Source organism: Raphanus sativus, unplaced genomic scaffold, assembly GCF_000801105.2.
Source record: "Raphanus sativus cultivar WK10039 unplaced genomic scaffold, ASM80110v3 Scaffold1437, whole genome shotgun sequence".
Classification (NCBI taxonomy): Eukaryota; Viridiplantae; Streptophyta; class Magnoliopsida; order Brassicales; family Brassicaceae; genus Raphanus; species Raphanus sativus.
Window position 1 is genome coordinate 2,246 of NW_026616748.1, and position 18,125 is coordinate 20,370.

Here is an 18,125-nt window from a genome sequence, read left to right on the forward strand (position 1 = left end):
ATGTACAGACTCCACTTCGAGCTTCCGTTTCCAAGTCTAGTTGTTCGGAAGCTGGCTCGATTATGAAATCGGCAAGGACCTGAGCTTTTGCTGCTGCTCGAGGTCTATACTCGATATCGTATTCACTGAGCTCTATTGCCCATTTAGCAATCGTCATGATTGGCTAGGGTTGTGCAAATTGTTCGCAATGGTTGTGAAGTCATTACGATGATTGAGTGCGATTGGAAATAAGGTCACACTTTTCTGGCAACTGTTCGACAGCTAGAGCTAGTTTTTCCATTGTAGGGATCTAGTTTCGGCGTCTATCAGACTCTTGCTGGTATAATAGACAGGTCTTTATTCGTTTTGCTCTTCTCGTACCTGCACACCCACTAACTGCAGCGGTTGATACGGCAAAGTAAAGATATAGTGGTTCTTCCCCATATTGGTTTAGCCAGGATCGGAGGTTCGGAGAAGTAAGCTTTAATTTTTTGAAGGCTTCCTCGCACTTTTTCGTCCATAAGAATTTTCTTATTATTTTTTTAGAAGTTTGTAGAATGGGAGGCACTTATCGGTGGCCTGGTATGAATCGATTTAATGCTGCGATTCGTCCAGTCAATCTCTGTACCTCTCTAGTTGTCTTAGGTGACGGCATTTTCAGAAGGTAGCTATCTGTTTCGGGTTGGCTTCGATGCCTCTTTCGGTTACGAGGTAGCGAGGAACTCGCTTGAAGGTACCCCGAAGATGCACTTAGCAGGGTTGAGCTTCATATCGTATTTGTTGAGGATATCGAAGCATTCCCTTAGGTGGGAAATGTGGTTTTCTCCAATTGAGGATTTGACTAGCATATCATCAATATAGACCTCCATCGTTTTCCCGAGCTAACCAGCGAACTTTTTATTCACTAGCCTTTGATAGATAGCTTCTGCATTTTTTAACCGAATGGATGACCTTATAGCAATAGGTCCCTCATTCAGTTATGAATGCGGTTTTCTCTTGATCGTCGGGATCCATCATGATTTGATTGTACCCTGATAAGGCATCCATGAAGGACAGGAGCTGGTGGCCAGCAGTGGCCTCGACCAACGATCGATGTGAGATAACGAGAAGCTGTCTTTGGGACAAGCTTTATTTAGGTCGGTGAAATCTACGCAGATTTTCCATTTCCCGTTTTTCTTTTTTACAACTACTGGATTAGCTAGCCAGTCTGGGTAATGTACCTCACGAATGGACCAGCTTTCATAAGTCGGTCAATCTCGTCGTTAACAGCTTGAGCCTTTTCTAGGCCTAGCCTGCGACGTTTTTGTTTGATCGGTTTGAAAGTGGGGTCTACATTAAGCTTGTGAGTAGTGACGTCGGCGTTTATATCCTTCATGTCTCTGGTGGTCCATGCAAAGGTTCCGACGTTGCTTTTTAGAAAGTCGATGAGCTCCTTCTTAGTCTCGAGAGGTAGCTCGGATCCGATACTCACTTGCTTTTCAGGATTTGAGTCGTCGATACTAACTTGCTCGGTGAGGTTCTTAGGAGGACCTCGAATATTCTGTTGTATCTCACGACCCTCCTGGATCTGTAATTGTTATTGGGGTGATTCTTTGAGAATTTCGAATCCTCCCGGTAACAGATCCTGGAGATCTTTTGGTTACCATGCACGGTGATATCCCTTCAGGTGTCGGAAATTTCACACATTGGTGATAAGTTGAAGCTACTGCTTTCATCTTATGGATCTAAGGTCTTCCTAGGATCGCGTGAAACGGGGAAGGTCTGTCGATGACTACGAAATTCATCATTTTCATGATTCTGCCATCTATAATTGGAAGCTTAATAGTTCCAATGAGGTAGCTGTTTCTCCGGAAAAGCCTATGAGGTTAGCTTTCTGGTCGACGATTTCGTACTCATCTATTTCCATCCCCTTTAGGGCGTTATAGAAAATGAGGTCGACGGAGCTCCCGGTGTCTACCATGAGCTTGGGTACTTCATACCCTGCGATGTTCAGGTGACGGGCATCGTCGTGAGGTCTGTCAAGGATTGACGTCTCACTTTCCCAAAAGGAGATCTTAGTGTCCGACTCGGGGTTAGGAGGCTTGGATTGAGTGTTAGACACAGCCTTCCGTACATGAGTTTTAATAGAATAACGGAGTCTTGACACATATCGGATCCTCCGAGGATGTAGCCTACCCTTGAGCTAGGGCTCGATTGAGGTAGCGGTTTGCTCAGGAGGACCTCCACTTGTAGGCTTTTTCTTGGGGGAGCTTCCCGAGGACCATGTCGACTCTTTTCTTAGGAGCTGGGGGTGGTGAATTGGTCTCTTTTTCAGGAGACCTTTCTCGTTTCGGTGAGGTATCTCTGGGACCTCTTTTCTGGTAGGGCTGTGGTTTCTTGAGGTCCAAGCCCTTTATTTCTCCGGCAGCAAATTTAACTGCCAGTTGTCGTTGGAGGTCCCAACATTCCTCGGTGCGTGCCTTTTCCGATCATGGTAAGAGCAATGTTTGTTCTCATCATGTCCTTTTGACCAAGGGGTTTTATTTGCTGCGGCGACAGGTTTTCCTTCCTTATCTTCCTCGATTGCATAGGAGTGTTCCCCCTGGGTCTGATTATTTCGAGAGTTCCCTTTTTATGAGGTCCTCTTGCTTCCGAGGTTTCGTTTTTCGAATGACTCTGGGATTTTTGTGGAGTTTTTCCAGTGCAGCTGTTTCCTCTTCCAGGTTAACATATCTGCAGGCTCTATGAAGAGCATCGTCGATAGTTGGGGGAGGATTGAGCGTTAGCTCCGACCAAAGTTCTGATTTATACCAGAGACCTCTCCTGAGAGCCTCGATGGCACCTAGATCATTGGGATTCGAGAGCTTAGTTCTCACTGCTCTGAATTTTTCGATGTAGGCTCGTAGCGAGTCTCCCACTCCTTGTCTAACTTTCCAGAGGTCAGCCTCGGATGCTTGCTTTAGGATATGAGTCGAGTACTGCTTCATGAAGGCATTACTTAACTGGTCGAAACTGTCTATCAAATTTGGCTCAAGACCAGAGAACCATTCGAGGGCTGTTCCGACCAGGTTTTCGGCGAATGTCCTGCAATAACCTGCCTCGCATTCTTCTTTCGTAAAGTGAGCCTTCACGATAGCTAACCGGAAGACTCTTAGTAGGCCTTCGGGTCTGAGGTTCCGTCGTACTCGGGGATCCTAATTTTTCGGGTATCTCTTATGTAAGAGCCTGTAATTATGTCAGTGAATGGAGTCCCACTGGTCTCTTCGATCAAGCTCTCGATCTCGGGAGCTGAGCTCGTTGCCTTGTGGACTTGAGCACCCAGCTTTTGGAGAGCTGCGTGAGTCCGCTCCATATATCTACGAATAGCCTCAGGTCCCTCTAGAGGAAGGACAGTCGGGTCATCGTTAGGTACCTGACGAACATGTACCTGGGGAACAGGTCCCTGATGGAATCGTGTTCGATCATTTTTCCAAGTGCTCGGTGGGCTGATTTGCTCACTGGCTATTGGGTTATTTTGACGAGTTAGGTTAGTGGGGCGAGCTGTAGGATCAGCATCCGTCCTTTGATGTTCGCCCGGATTCGTGTTTAGGTTTATGGTCCGAAACACCGGAGCTGACGTTCTGTCCCGGACGGGTCGGATACTCCTTCTCCTGACCTAAGAATAGGTGGTGGAGGAGGTAAGCGAGCGCTCTGACCAGTAACCTGATCGGGAATAGAGCTAGTCGATGCTATGTTGCTTCCCATAGCACTGGTGAGGGGTGGACTGAACACGGGAGCTGTCCTAGCATGAGGCGTTTGGAAAGCTGGTCCCTGTTCTCCCGATCCAGTGTTATCAAGGGAAAAGTCGAGACGTCCTCGAGGGAACGAGGGGTCAGTTATTCGATCTCGGAAGGTCACTCCCGAGCCCTGACGTTGCGGTGGTTGGGTTGTTGCGGTTAGAGATCTAGTGACCTCTTCGAAACGTTGCTGCCGAGCGGCTAGCTGTTGCATTGTACGCTCACCTTCTTGAGCTTTTTCTACCAGCCGCATCATCATGCGACAGATCTCAGAGAGCTGAGCCTCCGTCTGGTTCGGAGCAGGTTGGTGCTGAGGGGTAACGAGGGCTGGGATCCCTGGATCGATCCCACTGGAGGTTCTCGTGTTGGCTGCTCCAGGACTATTCATCGAGATACTGTTCATCGAGATACTGTTCATCGAGATACTGTTCATCGAGATACTTGTTCTTCCAGTACTATTCATTCGAGTACTGTTCATCGGGATACTGTTCATCGGGATACTGTTCATCGAGATACTGTTCATCGAGATACTGTTCACCGAGATACTGTTCTTCGAGTACTGTTCATCCGAGTACTGTTCATCGGGATACTGTTCATCGGTTAGATGAATTTGTTGTCTGATCGACTGGATTCATCCTTAAGTTGGAGTAAGGGATTCCATTGTTTCTTCCCCACAGTCGGCGCCAATTGTGAGGGACTAAACTCACCTCCTGATTTTAGGTCAAGTTAAGATTAAAATGGGAAGATATCGTGGGCTGAATCCCGTAAGAACTTTATAGGATGAAGAATGATTTTATTGATTCTTGATAAGAATTGTTTACAAGGAATGTTTTTGAGATTACAAAGAGATAATAGTGTTTAAGAGCTAATGTGTATGAATCGTAGAGAATGCCCATGCTTTGATTATTGTTTGATGTCTTCTTTAAATAACCTCAGGGCCCCTTTGGTCGCTACCAACTGGTTCCCGAGATCTCTTCCGTGATTTGAGGGATTTGTAACAACTCCCCTTTGACAGGGTCCTGCGCCTATTTATTTGTCCACGAGCTACCTCTTTGACCGGGTCCTGCGCCTGTTTACTTGTCAACGAGCTGCCTCTTTTCCTTGACCTCTCTGATGAACATCTCCAGCTCACAGCCTCCGGATCTGACTTAGCTGTTTTTGAAGATTGAATTCATGATGGGTCTTTCGCGGCCCGTTATCATTTCTTATTGTCTATCACTAACTAGGGGGTCATATTTGGGCCCAACAAGGACTACTCGGGTTTTGAGATTGTGAGAATATTTGTCGATGTAGACTAATCTACGTACCAGATTTCAGATGTGATTGGTAAAGTCCAAAAGAAACTACACTATGTATATATGTGAATATATATATATATATATATATATATATATATATAATATATATATATATATTATGCAGGTATATTGTAGATAGAGGTCTGTTAGAGCACCCACAATGGGGGATGATGATGAATCCTTAGGACTCCTAATCCGGGAACACCATTGGACACACTTTTTAGACTAAGATCCTTAACTATTTGTGGAAGCCCCCTTGATCCAACGGTTTGACTAAAGGTTCATGTAATGCTTCTACACCCGGAGGTCTGGGGTTCAAACCCCAGAAAATACCAAATTATGCAGCTTATGGAGAAACGGATTACAGGAGATCTTCAGCTTGGTGCAAGGCGTACCATCGAACATGGATCTCATAGGACGGTTCGGAGAGGTGCATTCAGGCGTGTATTCTCACAAGATGGTAGAATTGTCGGCTGTATAATCGTCTTTGTAATATTCTCATAATTGTAATAGCATAATTAATCGATAATAATCGATCCAGACGTTCAAAAAAAAGATCCTTAACTATTCAAAAAAAAAAAATTACTAAACTAATCCTAAGGATTCCACAATGGGTGTCACCATTGTGGATGCTCTTATGTTTGTATGCGATGAGTTTCAAAGTGAATCCAATCTCTTCTCCCTATTCTTTGCTCTTGTCTTTCTATAAATGTGTACATTTGACCACATTTTTCAGACCGAAGAATCTAAGCAGGGTCTGGTTTTTCTATGTATTTATTATTGATCATATATATAGTTAAATGTATACATATAAATAATTGCGTATACTTGGACGCATCAGCATGATCGATTATGAAGTAATGATTCCAAGAATAAGAAGTATTTTTAACTGATAAACAAGAAACATGTAGAAATTGTTTCAATATATGAGTAGTGAACATTGAAACAATTTGTTTATTTAGCTGTGGATGAACAACCTCACTGATATATTACACATCGATAATTTTATGATCGTCTACTTTTCTTTCTTTTTTGTCACGAATTTTATGATCGTCTACTAATCATGTATAAACATGCATATATATATTAGGATCCAGTGGTTGAACATTAACTTTGTTCGAATATTTTCTGTAACTTCATCGTGGTTGGTCATTGTGGCCACGTATCTTAAACTTAATAAAATGGTCCGCAAGTCCTCTTATAAGGTAAAAATAGTGTATATTTGGAATACGAAGAAGGATGAGAATGTGGGATTAAAGGAAGGGGAAGCGTGAGAAAAGGGGACTGACAAAAGGAATTAAAATGGATGGGCCATTGGTTCTATGAGACAAAAAAACCGACTCTTCTCATCACTCTCCCTTTTAATAAAATATCACTGAAGAAAACTAATAAGAGAAGAAGAAGAAAAAAGGTGGAGAAAGTTTGTTCATGGAGCGTGATGGTTTTGAGGCAGGTGGTGTCCCCTCTATACTCAACCTCGCGACCAAAAAGTATATTTTATAGAAATCTTTATAGCTTTCGCACTATTTTCTATCATTAAAGTTATATTTGCATTCAACTAAATAAATATAAACAGAAAACTCCAAAGTTTTAAACATTCCTTTTGAAGTTTATGGGTATTATGTTTTTCAAAAAAAAAAGTTTATGGGTATTATGAAAAAGCAATCATTGACATCGTGTAAACATGTGAGTTCCCCTTTCTTATCTTCTTACCACACAATTTTGACCACCCTATTTCCTTTGTGAATCTACTGTTTCCTAGCTGATTTATTTTGCTTTTTCGGTGTAAATGTTAAGATACTTTTGTAACATCCCGAGTTGTGATATGTGAAAAGGCTTAAGAGAATTGATTTGGCTACCTATGTCACCAAAGTTGACTTACCTTTTCCGTCACACATCCGTTTAGAACTCCAGAGTTAAGCGTGCTTGGGCTGGAGTAGTGAAAGGATGGGTGACTTATCGGGAAGTGATTCGCGATACCGTGTGAGTGAGGCCAAAGCACGGGGAAAGGTCATGTGGTGATTGCAGGGTCAGTAAACGATGATTTCGCGCCTTGGAAAATTAACGACCGACCGTCGGATGGGATGGGGCCCACGGGCCGAGAGAGCGGGCGTGGGTACCCCATTAGCCGTGGGCGGTCGGGGCGTTACAAGTGGTATCAGAGCTGGTTAGCCGTCTCAGTTCTGACCTGAGAGGCGTCTTGAGACCTGTCGTGGGGCGCAACGAGGGCGTTGCGTTCTTTGAGAAGGGGTGAATTGTAACATCCCGAGTTGTGATATGTGAAAAGGCTTAAGAGAATTGATTTGGCTACCTATGTCACCAAAGTTGACTTACCTTTTCCGTCACACATCCGTTTAGAACTCCAGAGTTAAGCGTGCTTGGGCTGGAGTAGTGAAAGGATGGGTGACCTATCGGGAAGTGATTCGCGATACCGTGTGAGTGAGGCCAAAGCACGGGGAAAGGTCATGTGGTGATTGCAGGGTCAGTAAACGATGATTTCGCGCCTTGGAAAATTAACGACCGACCGTCGGATGGGATGGGGCCCACGGGCCGAGAGAGCGGGCGTGGGTACCCCATTAGCCGTGGGCGGTCGGGGCGTTACAACTTTATTTTGTTTGCTTTTCACAGAGAAGCATCTATGACTTTATCATATTATATGTCAAATATGGTTTTGTTTCCCTGCGTTCTTGTTGTCTTTCTTGGTCAAGCGGTCTTGTTTATCGACCTAGACAAATGCGGAAACTTTTTCACCTTCGGGGTTTTACCGGAATCTTAGAAAACTTAAAATACTGAATCATCAACCTCAGCATATCCGTCTTAATATGTAAATTAGTTTTATGTTGAGATTTACACAAACGTTTTAAACAGCTTCTATAAATGAACAATTCATTATTTATTTTGGAACTTCCCCAAATTTTTTTGTTCAAGTGGTCACTACATCAAGCTTAAGTGTTGAGTTTTGAATTAGTTAAAAACATTGTATGTCAGAACATATATAATCATGTTGTCATCTTTTTATTAATGGTGATTGATCTAACATAGTATTTTGAATTAACCAGTATAAATATAAATTAGGAACATATATAAACTTTCAATATTCTCTAGATAAAACTAAATTGACGATGATAAGGATCACAACATTTATTTTGTACCCCATATAAAACTCGTGTATGCCTGACCAATTTATCTGGGATACACAATATATTTTGAAGATGCAAAATGAGATTGTAGATGTCAAGTCTTACGTGACAATTAGGCGATAAAATCACTATTGCTGGATGCATTAGTCGTTACTACGTAAGGTATGCGGAGTGATGGGTTATCATGTGGACGCAATGATATGCTGAGATAAAAAATGATAAACTTGAAGGTTTATGTCTTGATGTAATCGTCGAAGTATAGTTTGTTGATGCAGTGTGTGCCAGAGAATGAACCAAGAGGCATGCGGAGTGGTGAAAACCATGTGGATGCAAGACGTTGAGCTGGCGTGGAATAATCTTGCGGAGTAAATTTATACGATGGAGAAAAAACAATAGATAAATTTGGGAAACAAGTTTATACTTTGAAGAATAAATATAATTCCAATAAAAAGAAGTGGTACTTATTAGTATGGAAGTTGGTCATATATCCATGTTTTCTTTGAAACTAAAGTTTTAGGAATGTGAAAATCACTATAAAAAAATTATGGAGTCGTGTATATTCTATAAAACAATGGGGTTATTCTAAAACTAGCTAAGATCTAATCATGTTTGGTTACATTAGCTGCTTAGATACTTAGGATTTGATCTTCAAAGCCATGTATCTCCCTGCATCATTATTGATTTAACGAAGATTCACATACTTAACAAAAAAAAGATTGAACAAGAGGAAACTATAGTCATTTTGTTTTCATTAAAATTTTAAAATAAAAATATCAAAAGTACAATGGACCTAATGCAAACCATTGACATGTAGATGTATTTTTTTGTCCAAAGACCACTAGGCGAAATTATATTACATGTTCAGTGCCCATATTTTATATAAATAACTGTATTTATTGCTAAAATAGTTAAAACAAATCCTTGATTAATTCACATTCTGATTATTAGATTAGGCACTAGGCCAGGACAGTGCATAGCAAATTTCTGAACAAAGGCACAAATCACACCATAGTGTAAATGTCACATTTTACTATTGTTCAATAAATTTGATATCGAAAATACGATTCTTCAATCTATTGATAATAGCAACAAGAAGAATAAGGAAAAAAGTATATGATTCAAGCTGATCTAAGGAGTCTTGGACTTCTCTCTTTGGTTAGCATAGAAAGGTCCAAACTAGACGATAATGTGTAATATTCGATTGTATCAGACGGGGTCTTGAAACTCTAAGTAAAATGCCCATTGGGCTTCTCTAATAAAAAGAGAATGTGGACAGAAAAACAAGATCGTCTGAACGTCAAAGGCTTCAACTCTTTTATCACACATTATTATCACTTCATCCATTTCTTACGAAAAAAATCCCAGATAATTCAAGTTTAGAAACTAACGTTTAACAATGAAACTCAGGTGAATAATTTATGTGCGTAGCACTACCAAAACCCAAAGTAATGTTTATTCATCTATTGATTTCCGTTTTGATGTGCAAATAAATTCATAAGTGTTGTATTCTAAGTTAGAGTAGGCAAACAACAATTTAAAATGAGGCATGCCAGAGAACAAAATCTCTAGAAATTCTCTTTTTTTTTTTTTTTGAAACTTTTTCGAAATTCTCATTTTCAGTAGTATTTAAAAGAGTAATTGCATCCTTTATACATGATCTAAAGATTATTTAGGTATATGGAAAATCACTGTGCAATTTTTCTAAACCCCTGAAATGTCCCTATTGCTATACGGTATAGCCTATACCTATTCCAAATCTTACGTTTCTCTTTAGTTAACCACACGACATATATTCTGACAACACGGCAATATCTCCGGTGACATGGGATGCACCACCGGCGGGTCACCACTGAAGGTAATGTGGATCGGTGATGGTGGAACATTTTCCTGCTGCTGCTGGTACCACCGAGGCGACACCAGAGGGGCCAGAGGAACATCGAGTTCTGAAAGAACCGCATGTAGGACGACACCAGAGATCCCGCCGCCGCGTGAACCGGAGGAATGGCGGGAGAGGAGAGAGCGGTGCCGTCGGTCTGGGAATGTATCCGCCGTTCCAGTTAGAGATGAGAGCGTCGTCTCCGCCACCGCCGTTTAGCAGACCGGGAGGAGGGCGGTTGATGACGTGAGCCAGGAGAGAAAGGCGGATCCTGTGGAGGTGCGAGCTCCGATGAACCTTGGAGTGGTGAACTGCTGCGACGGCGAAGCGGAGATCCGCTCGTGAGCGAGAGAGCCGGTGAGTTTCTGGATGACATTTTTGAAATCATTCTTGTTGATGTTGTAAACAGGAGGAGGCTGGTGCTGGTGGAGATTCTCGTGGTTGATTTATTGCTGTGGTTGCGGCGGAAGAGGAAGAAAAAGGGGTTGGTGATCAGTTTCTTGATTTACGGTAGCAGAGATGGAAGTTGAAAGAGTAAAGAAGATGAGGAGAATTAAGTAATTTTATCTATTCTTCTCTCTCTAACTACCTAAATATCTTTTGTTTTGTATGATTTGCTAATAAACTTTTCTTTTGTGTATTTCCACCCAATTTGCTCTATTTAAAATGAAAAAAAGGAAAGAAACTAAGTATTAAATAAAATGTAATACTATTTTTAATATAATATTAAATAAAATTACAAAAACATATGTAAAGTTTAGATATATGGACCAGTGAAATATGGTAAATTTCATATATCAATATGCTAACCTACATGTGAAACTAACGTAGACATTTCTTTGGGTAGCTTTCTTCAATCAAGTGCCAACTTCGAGGTCATTGTTTATCATTTTGGCATGATTCAAGGACTCTTTTGGATCCTCTGTTTGATATTTTTTAGCATTGCAGATTGGGCAGTGCAAAGATAAGGTTGCTCTGAGTCTTAACAGGATTCGGCAATCTTATTTTCAAATTTTTATAGACTCATCTATTCACCCTACTCTCCATGAATTGTATCTCTCTACAATTGAGATACCAATGCAAAACTATTCAAATAGCTATATGTCATGTAACAAACAAACTTTTAGGATATATGATTATAATTCTGTTGCAGAAGAGTCACCAAACACGACTCTCTCTTGGCAACCAAACATCACATTCACACTGGAAACATAAAATAAAATCAACATCAATATAAATTAAATGAAAATCAAAATAAATCACTTTTTTTTTTACTTTTTTTTTTCTTTTGGTCTCTGCTCTCTCTCTTTCTTTTACTACTGCGAAAGCATCTTCATTCACTTTCTCTTTTCCATCTCAAAACACTTTTGCTTTTTGCTTCTGCTTTGTCTAAGTGTCTTTAACTTAACTTTACCTTCTGATTGGAACGAATCTACCTTCTTATCTCCTTCTCTTTGCGTGTCATCCATCTTCCTCTAATCTCTTCTTTCTCAAAACTCTGTTTTTCCCGGGAAAAAACTAACCGACTCCTCAATCAAAGCTTCTCTCTTTCTCGTCTTAATCACAATTCTCCACTCTTCTTCACCTCCCTGTAACTCCCCCATCTCATAATTCTATGGGGATCTGCCACGGAAAACCCACCGAGCACCAATCAAAACAGAGCACCTCTGTTTCTTCCGATCAAACTCCGGCGGCGAAATCTTCGGGCTTTCCGTTCTACAGTCCAAGCCCATTACCTAGCTTATTCAAACCCTCGCCTTCGGCAAGCGCGAGCTCGACGCCTACGCCTCTCCGCGTCTTCAAGAGACCTTTCCCTCCTCCTTCCCCTGCTAAGCACATACGCGCTTTCCTCGCGCGTCGCAACGGCTCCTCCGCCACCAAGCCAACACCCAACGATGTCACGACGATCCCTGAAGGCAAGGAGTTCGACGTAGGTCTTGATAAGAGCTTCGGCTTCTCGAAACAGTTTGCTTCGCACTACGAGGTTGATGGGGAGGTGGGTCGGGGGCATTTTGGGTATACTTGCTCTGCTAAAGGTAAAGAAGGAAGCTTGAAGGGACAAGAAGTTGCTGTTAAGGTCATTCCTAAGTCCAAGGTTTTGCTTCTTTGAAACAACTATTCAACTTTCTGTTAGTTTCATTTGCCAATGTGTTTTAGAGTTGTGTATTAAGTGCTCTGTTTCTGGTTTCTCTGTGTTAAGCTGAATCTAAGTGTGAATGAAAACAGAGCTTACCAGTTTGTGTTTAAATGAAATTGATATTGTTTCTAGGTTTGGTATGAGCATGAATAAAACACATATACACACACACATAACTCGTTGCTGCTTCTATTGCAGATGACAACTGCAATTGCGATTGAGGATGTTAGTAGAGAAGTGAAGATACTGCGAGCTTTGACTGGTCACAAGAACTTAGTCCAGTTCCATGACGCCTTTGAAGATAATGAGAATGTCTACATTGTCATGGAGTAATTATACTACATCATTGTTTTTGATCTTATTTATTCATCTTTTAAATTACAGGGTTGTGATGAATGTACTTCAAATCTCTTGTTTTAACAGGTTATGTAAAGGTGGTGAGCTCTTGGACAAAATACTTCAAAGGTAATTTTCTGTTACATCACATGTGGCTGGCTATCTATGCCTTTTGAATTGTTTGTCGTATTGACTTTGTTGAGCTTCATTTCTCATATAGAGGTGGCAAATACTCAGAAGATGATGCTAAAACAGTTATGGTTCAGATTCTTAGTGTTGTAGCTTACTGTCATCTACAAGGTGTGGTTCACCGTGACCTTAAACCAGAGGTAGTTTCTAATATCCAGATTGTTCTCTATTTGTTTTCTTGTAAATCATCTGGCTTTAGGTGAACTTCACTTTCTAGTCATGAAGAGTGATAATGACGTTTATGTCTCTATCTCTATGTTTGTTTTCCTCTCACAGAACTTTCTATTCAGTACAAAAGATGAGACTTCTCCTCTAAAAGCAATTGACTTTGGTCTCTCTGATTACGTCAAGCCAGGTCAGAATAACGAACCCATCTGGTTGTTAAATGGGAAAAACTCAACAATGTTTTGCAATTTCTGCAGATGAGAGGTTGAATGACATAGTAGGAAGTGCTTACTACGTAGCCCCTGAAGTCTTACACCGTACATACGGAACAGAAGCTGACATGTGGAGTATTGGAGTGATTGCTTACATTCTTCTTTGTGGGAGTAGACCCTTTTGGGCCCGTACTGAATCAGGAATCTTTAGAGCTGTACTTAAGTCAGTACCTAACTTTGAAGAAGCTCCTTGGCCCTCACTATCACCTGAAGCTGTAGATTTTGTGAAGAGATTGCTTAACAAAGATTACCGTAAAAGACTAACTGCTGCACAGGCTTTGTGTAAGTATATATACAATCATCTTCATCTCTATAACACATTAATTATCATTATCTTAATATTATTCAAAAACATGTGAATCTCAGGTCATCCGTGGCTGGTTGGCTCGCATGAACTCAAGATACCTTGTGATATGATCATATACAAGCTTGTTAAAGTGTACATAATGTCTACTTCACTCAGAAAATCAGCTTTAGTTGTGAGTTGGATTCTAAAGAAGCTTTACACTATTCTATTGCCAAAGACATTGACATGATAAATATTCTTTTTCTTCTTCTCATAATTACAGGCTCTTGCCAAGACATTAACTGTACCACAGTTAGCTTATCTGAGGGAGCAATTTACATTGTTGGGGCCAAGTAAAAATGGACATATCTCCATGCAGAACTACAAAACAGTGAGTTACTTCTGTCTCCAGTGACTCTCCATCTATCTCTTCTCTTTACATTTTGTGTGAATTCTTGATGTTTTTCCATACAAATCTCAGGCAATACTAAAGAGCGCAACAGATGCTATGAAGGATTCAAGAGTCTTAGATTTTGTTCACATGGTAAGAAACGAGGCTAGTTACATGGACCTAATAGTTCTATCATTGGTTAAAAAAAAGTTATAATATCTATTTTTTTTGGGGATGCAGATAAGCTGTCTTCAGTACAAGAAACTAGACTTTGAAGAGTTCTGTGCATCAGCATTGAGTGTTTATCAGATGGAAGCAATGGAAACATGGGAGCAACACGCACGGCGTGCTTACGAGTTGTTTGAGAAAGATGGGAATAGACCCATCATGATTGAGGAACTTGCATCGGTATATGAGTCTTTACCCTTTTCTTATTCACATAGAGAGAGAGAGACTCATGAAGAAGAACAAAACTTAAAAAACATTGATTGTTGTTGACTACAGGAACTCGGACTCGGACCATCAGTCCCGGTGCATGTTGTGCTTCAGGATTGGATAAGACATTCAGATGGAAAGCTTAGTTTCTTGGGTTTTGTCAGACTACTACATGGTGTGTCTTCTCGTACATTACATAAAGCTTAGGAGCAATGACATTGTTTGAGTGTAGATTTGGTTTCTTTTTTTCCTTTTTCTTTTTCTTTCTACCGTTTCTTGATAGTTTTGAGTCAAATATTCGATGATTATGTCAGTGTATGTATGTGTAATGTGTGTGGTGTGGGGAAGGAATGGTTTCAGATGAAGAGGAATGTACAGAATGAGACTTATTCCATATCTCTAACTTCTTTGTTTTCTAAATCACTTTTATATTCGAAACTATAGTTTCTGTACATAGACATGCAACTACATATACAAACCCATAAACTTTGACCGGAAGATCCAAATTAATATCAGATTTTCTTACTATCAGCTTTGTTTGAATGTTACCATCTCCAACAACTAGAAGACTGATCGAAACGGGAAAGCTAAAATAAGTTACATGAAAATGAAAGTGTCACTGCATCATCAAACAAAAAATAATCCAGAGACTTGTTTAATCTAGGCACATCCGGTTTGGTTTTCTTCAAGCAAACCGGCAACTTCCACTATTAGGCAATTCAGCAGCTCATCTAATAATGCTCCTAGGCATGGGCATTTTACCCGAACCAGACCCTACTCGACCCAAAAATGAATGTACCATACCCTAAACTTTAAAAGAATGCAGTCAAACCAATGACAATTTATCTTTTGAAACTTGATTGATCCAATTGGCTTCTCTCTTATTCAACTCATGCAACAAAACATAAATATATGAAAACGTTTACTAGTTTGTAAAGTAAATGTCTCGGATGTAGTGTTTTTAGATTTATAAATAATAATTTAATTCCATGAACAAATTTAACATACACGAACAAAACAAAGTAGTATATTTACAAAAAGAGTATATTTTCAAAATAAGATCAGCTTTAAAATCTTATCCAATCTCACTCTATTTTTATTAAATAATAGAATTGAAAATGAGATTATTTTATTTTGTACTTATGACATGTTTTTATTTTAAAATAGAATAAAATTAAATAAAACTCAATTTAATTATAAAATTATTTTATTTTGGAGCCATATGGTCCGTGGTAACGGGCTCGAAAAAAATTTTAAGCGTTCCGGACTCAAGTCCGAAAGCTTACCATTTAGATTTATTCATCTACGTAACTATAAATATCTACCTTTCACGTTGAACAATTGGACATACTTGTTGCCAGTGAATCAATCCCCAAAAAAATAGTCGGATCTTCGTGTTCGATACCTCCGGATCATGGAAATAAAAAACATACCTTCTATTGGAAAAAAAGAATAGTTATGCATTGAAGATATTCTAAATACAATTAAACTGGTATTTTCTGCAAGAAATGACAAAATAAAATGGTTGGAGGGTTATGTGTTACGGACGTATTGGTAGACAATAACTCCAGGGAACGTATCAACTTTCTATCAGAAGAAGTCGTTTGGATCCATACCTTTACCCCTAAAGTCAACACACGTGCTCTCCTTATGATCCAACCACGAAAGCGTTTTGTACTATTCCAAACCTTTTGGTTCAACAATTTATCCGATTATGGTGTTATTGTCATTTCTGCAGTTAGGCCAAAATTAATATTCCATCGGCCATTACTCATTAGCTAGCTAGAAATCATGATTCATGAGCAATATTTTTTGTCAAGCCTTGACCGACAAATTTCTTGATGTAAATTTCAAATAATATTAAATGGAGAAAACATGAGTCACGTTTTAAGTTGTGAGATGGAGTAACACTAACTGTGTTTGATAAAAAAACGATAACTGTAACTGTGAAATACATTTTCGAAGAACGTGATTGTATTTATCTTAAAAAGATGAACGTGATAGTTTGTTTTTGTAGATCTAAGATTTTTTTTACCCTAGGTGATACTAGACCAATTTGTTTGTAAGTTTGGTTGAATCTGATTGCAAATCATATAATACCTTTTTATTTAATGATAAGTTAAAGTTGATCTAAAAAAAATTCTTTTACATAAATAGCATTTTAGATACTTTTTGTTAAAATGTTAAATTTATTTATCAACAAAGAAAAAAATGTTAAAATATTTTGGATATCTTACAACGGTATCCACAAAAATCATGTATCATCATCACATGCAAGGTTATCGATCCCGCCTGCATCATACATTATGGATCAAAAAACGTTATTATGACATGGAACCCGTCTGCATCAGTCTTTTATGGTATTGATAAAGAGTTGAGAAATATTATATCAGCTAGGAGACTAAATAGGCATTTTCGTTTTCTCATGGCGATTGGCTAAGATTAATATTAATTTTCGTTGGTTTAAAATCAGTGACTCATCTTATTTTATTTTCTTTCTATCAAGATGACTCAAAAGATCTTCTATACAAAATTTTCTATTCATTTATATGATATTTACTAGAAAAAAATAATCACATGCAAGATCATTTATTTATTTCTGTCTAGTAGGCGATGCTAAGACTGAAACTTTTTTCCTTATGAACTTGAATGTTCATTACGCCGTGACGTTGGGAAATTAAACCAAGGGGGTGAGAAAATGATAATTCTCGCGTGAATAATGGAGATTCTTTTTCTAACTTATATATGAACATCAGAACATGGACCAAAAAAAGACGTGAACTTGGAATTATCTTAGAAATAATATCATTATGGGTCACTTTTCCACTTGCTAATATCACTTTAAGTCACATGTGTATACCAGAGCACTTTCTTTTAACTTTATGGTTGGATCAAAACTAAATTGTAATTAGTGGGTCCCCTCCCTTCTTCCTCTTTCTTTGTCTTCTATCACAAAACTTTTTATTTTATTTTTCTTACAGATCTTAAAAGAAAAACGTTTAGATTTTCAACAAGAAACATGATAAATATTTTCTGATCATCTAATGACAGAATTAATCTCTGGTAATAGAAGACTGATTAATTTTACCATGTTCCTGGCGGGGTTTCTTCTCTAATGAACAACAGTTCACGAAAACAGAGTGGAAAAAGAATCAAGACAATTTTTGGAGTGGTGAAGAACCTTGTGGTTTATTCTTTGTATAGTCGGAGAGCTCCAATTCGTCTCTTCCTCTCTGTGCTCAGATCATCCGTCCAAGATGCCGTAGATGTGAGGTCTCATCCATTGGTGGTAATTACTCTTCATCTACGTCTCATGTCCACGATCTCTCATCTCCAAATCTTGTTCTCAGCATCCGATGTCGTGTCTCTGTTATGCCGTACCGACTCACTGTTATCGTCAACGAGATCCAGCGAGAATTGCAATCTGCAACATCAATGGTGAAGTATCACCTGTTTGCACTTTGGTCCTCTAGTTTCCTACTTTTTTTAACAATATGCCTCAAACTTTCAATCTGATCAAATTGATTCACAAATTTAGTCCAATATTTTTAATATTGCAATCTGACTTGTTAATTAATTCTCAAAATTATCCAAAATTGATTCTCAAAAATGATTCACAAATTTAGTCCAATATTTTTAATATTTTTAGTCCATAAATTGATTCTCAAAATTATCCAAAACATCAATTATCTTGTAAAGTTTCAATCTTGAATTAAGAAGCATGATGTTTTGCTATGTGGAAATTGAGATATTGTATAATATAGACCCAAGTACATATGTACAACAAAATCAAATACATCCATGTGTACAACAAAATCATACACATCCATATGTACACCCGATTCTATGTACAACTATATATACAT

General features: G+C 39.1%; 1 protein-coding gene and 1 pseudogene across 2 annotated transcripts; one reads left to right on the top strand and one right to left on the bottom strand.

Annotated features, from left to right (window-relative positions):
* Window positions 1-9,807: 9,807 nt before the first annotated feature.
* Window positions 9,808-10,572, bottom strand: LOC130504230 (VQ motif-containing protein 9-like; annotated as a pseudogene).
* An 815-nt stretch (window positions 10,573-11,387) lies between these two features.
* LOC130504229 (CDPK-related kinase 1-like) lies at window positions 11,388-14,657 on the top strand. 2 transcript variants are annotated; one of them, XM_056998823.1, is made up of 11 exons: window positions 11,388-12,125; window positions 12,384-12,514; window positions 12,609-12,650; window positions 12,742-12,850; window positions 12,987-13,065; window positions 13,133-13,429; window positions 13,514-13,626; window positions 13,717-13,824; window positions 13,915-13,977; window positions 14,065-14,232; window positions 14,329-14,657. In XM_056998823.1, exons 1-11 carry the CDS (start codon window positions 11,664-11,666, stop codon window positions 14,464-14,466), a joined length of 1,710 nt encoding a protein of 569 aa, XP_056854803.1. In that variant the 5' UTR covers window positions 11,388-11,663; the 3' UTR covers window positions 14,467-14,657. The 2 variants fall into 2 exon arrangements, with proteins under 2 accessions (XP_056854803.1, XP_056854802.1); XM_056998822.1 differs by having other exon boundaries at window positions 11,389-12,143.
* Window positions 14,658-18,125: the final 3,468 nt, after the last annotated feature.

Bases quoted from the DNA above. Each gene is read 5' to 3' on its own strand.
- LOC130504229 (XM_056998822.1), top strand. From the start codon at position 11,664: ATGGGGATCTGCCACGGAAAACCCACCGAGCACCAATCAAAACAGAGC. The intron at 13,066-13,132 runs GTCAGAATAACG...CAATTTCTGCAG, and splicing joins CTCTGATTACGTCAAGCCAG to ATGAGAGGTTGAATGACATA. The intron at 13,430-13,513 runs GTAAGTATATAT...TGTGAATCTCAG, and splicing joins AACTGCTGCACAGGCTTTGT to GTCATCCGTGGCTGGTTGGC.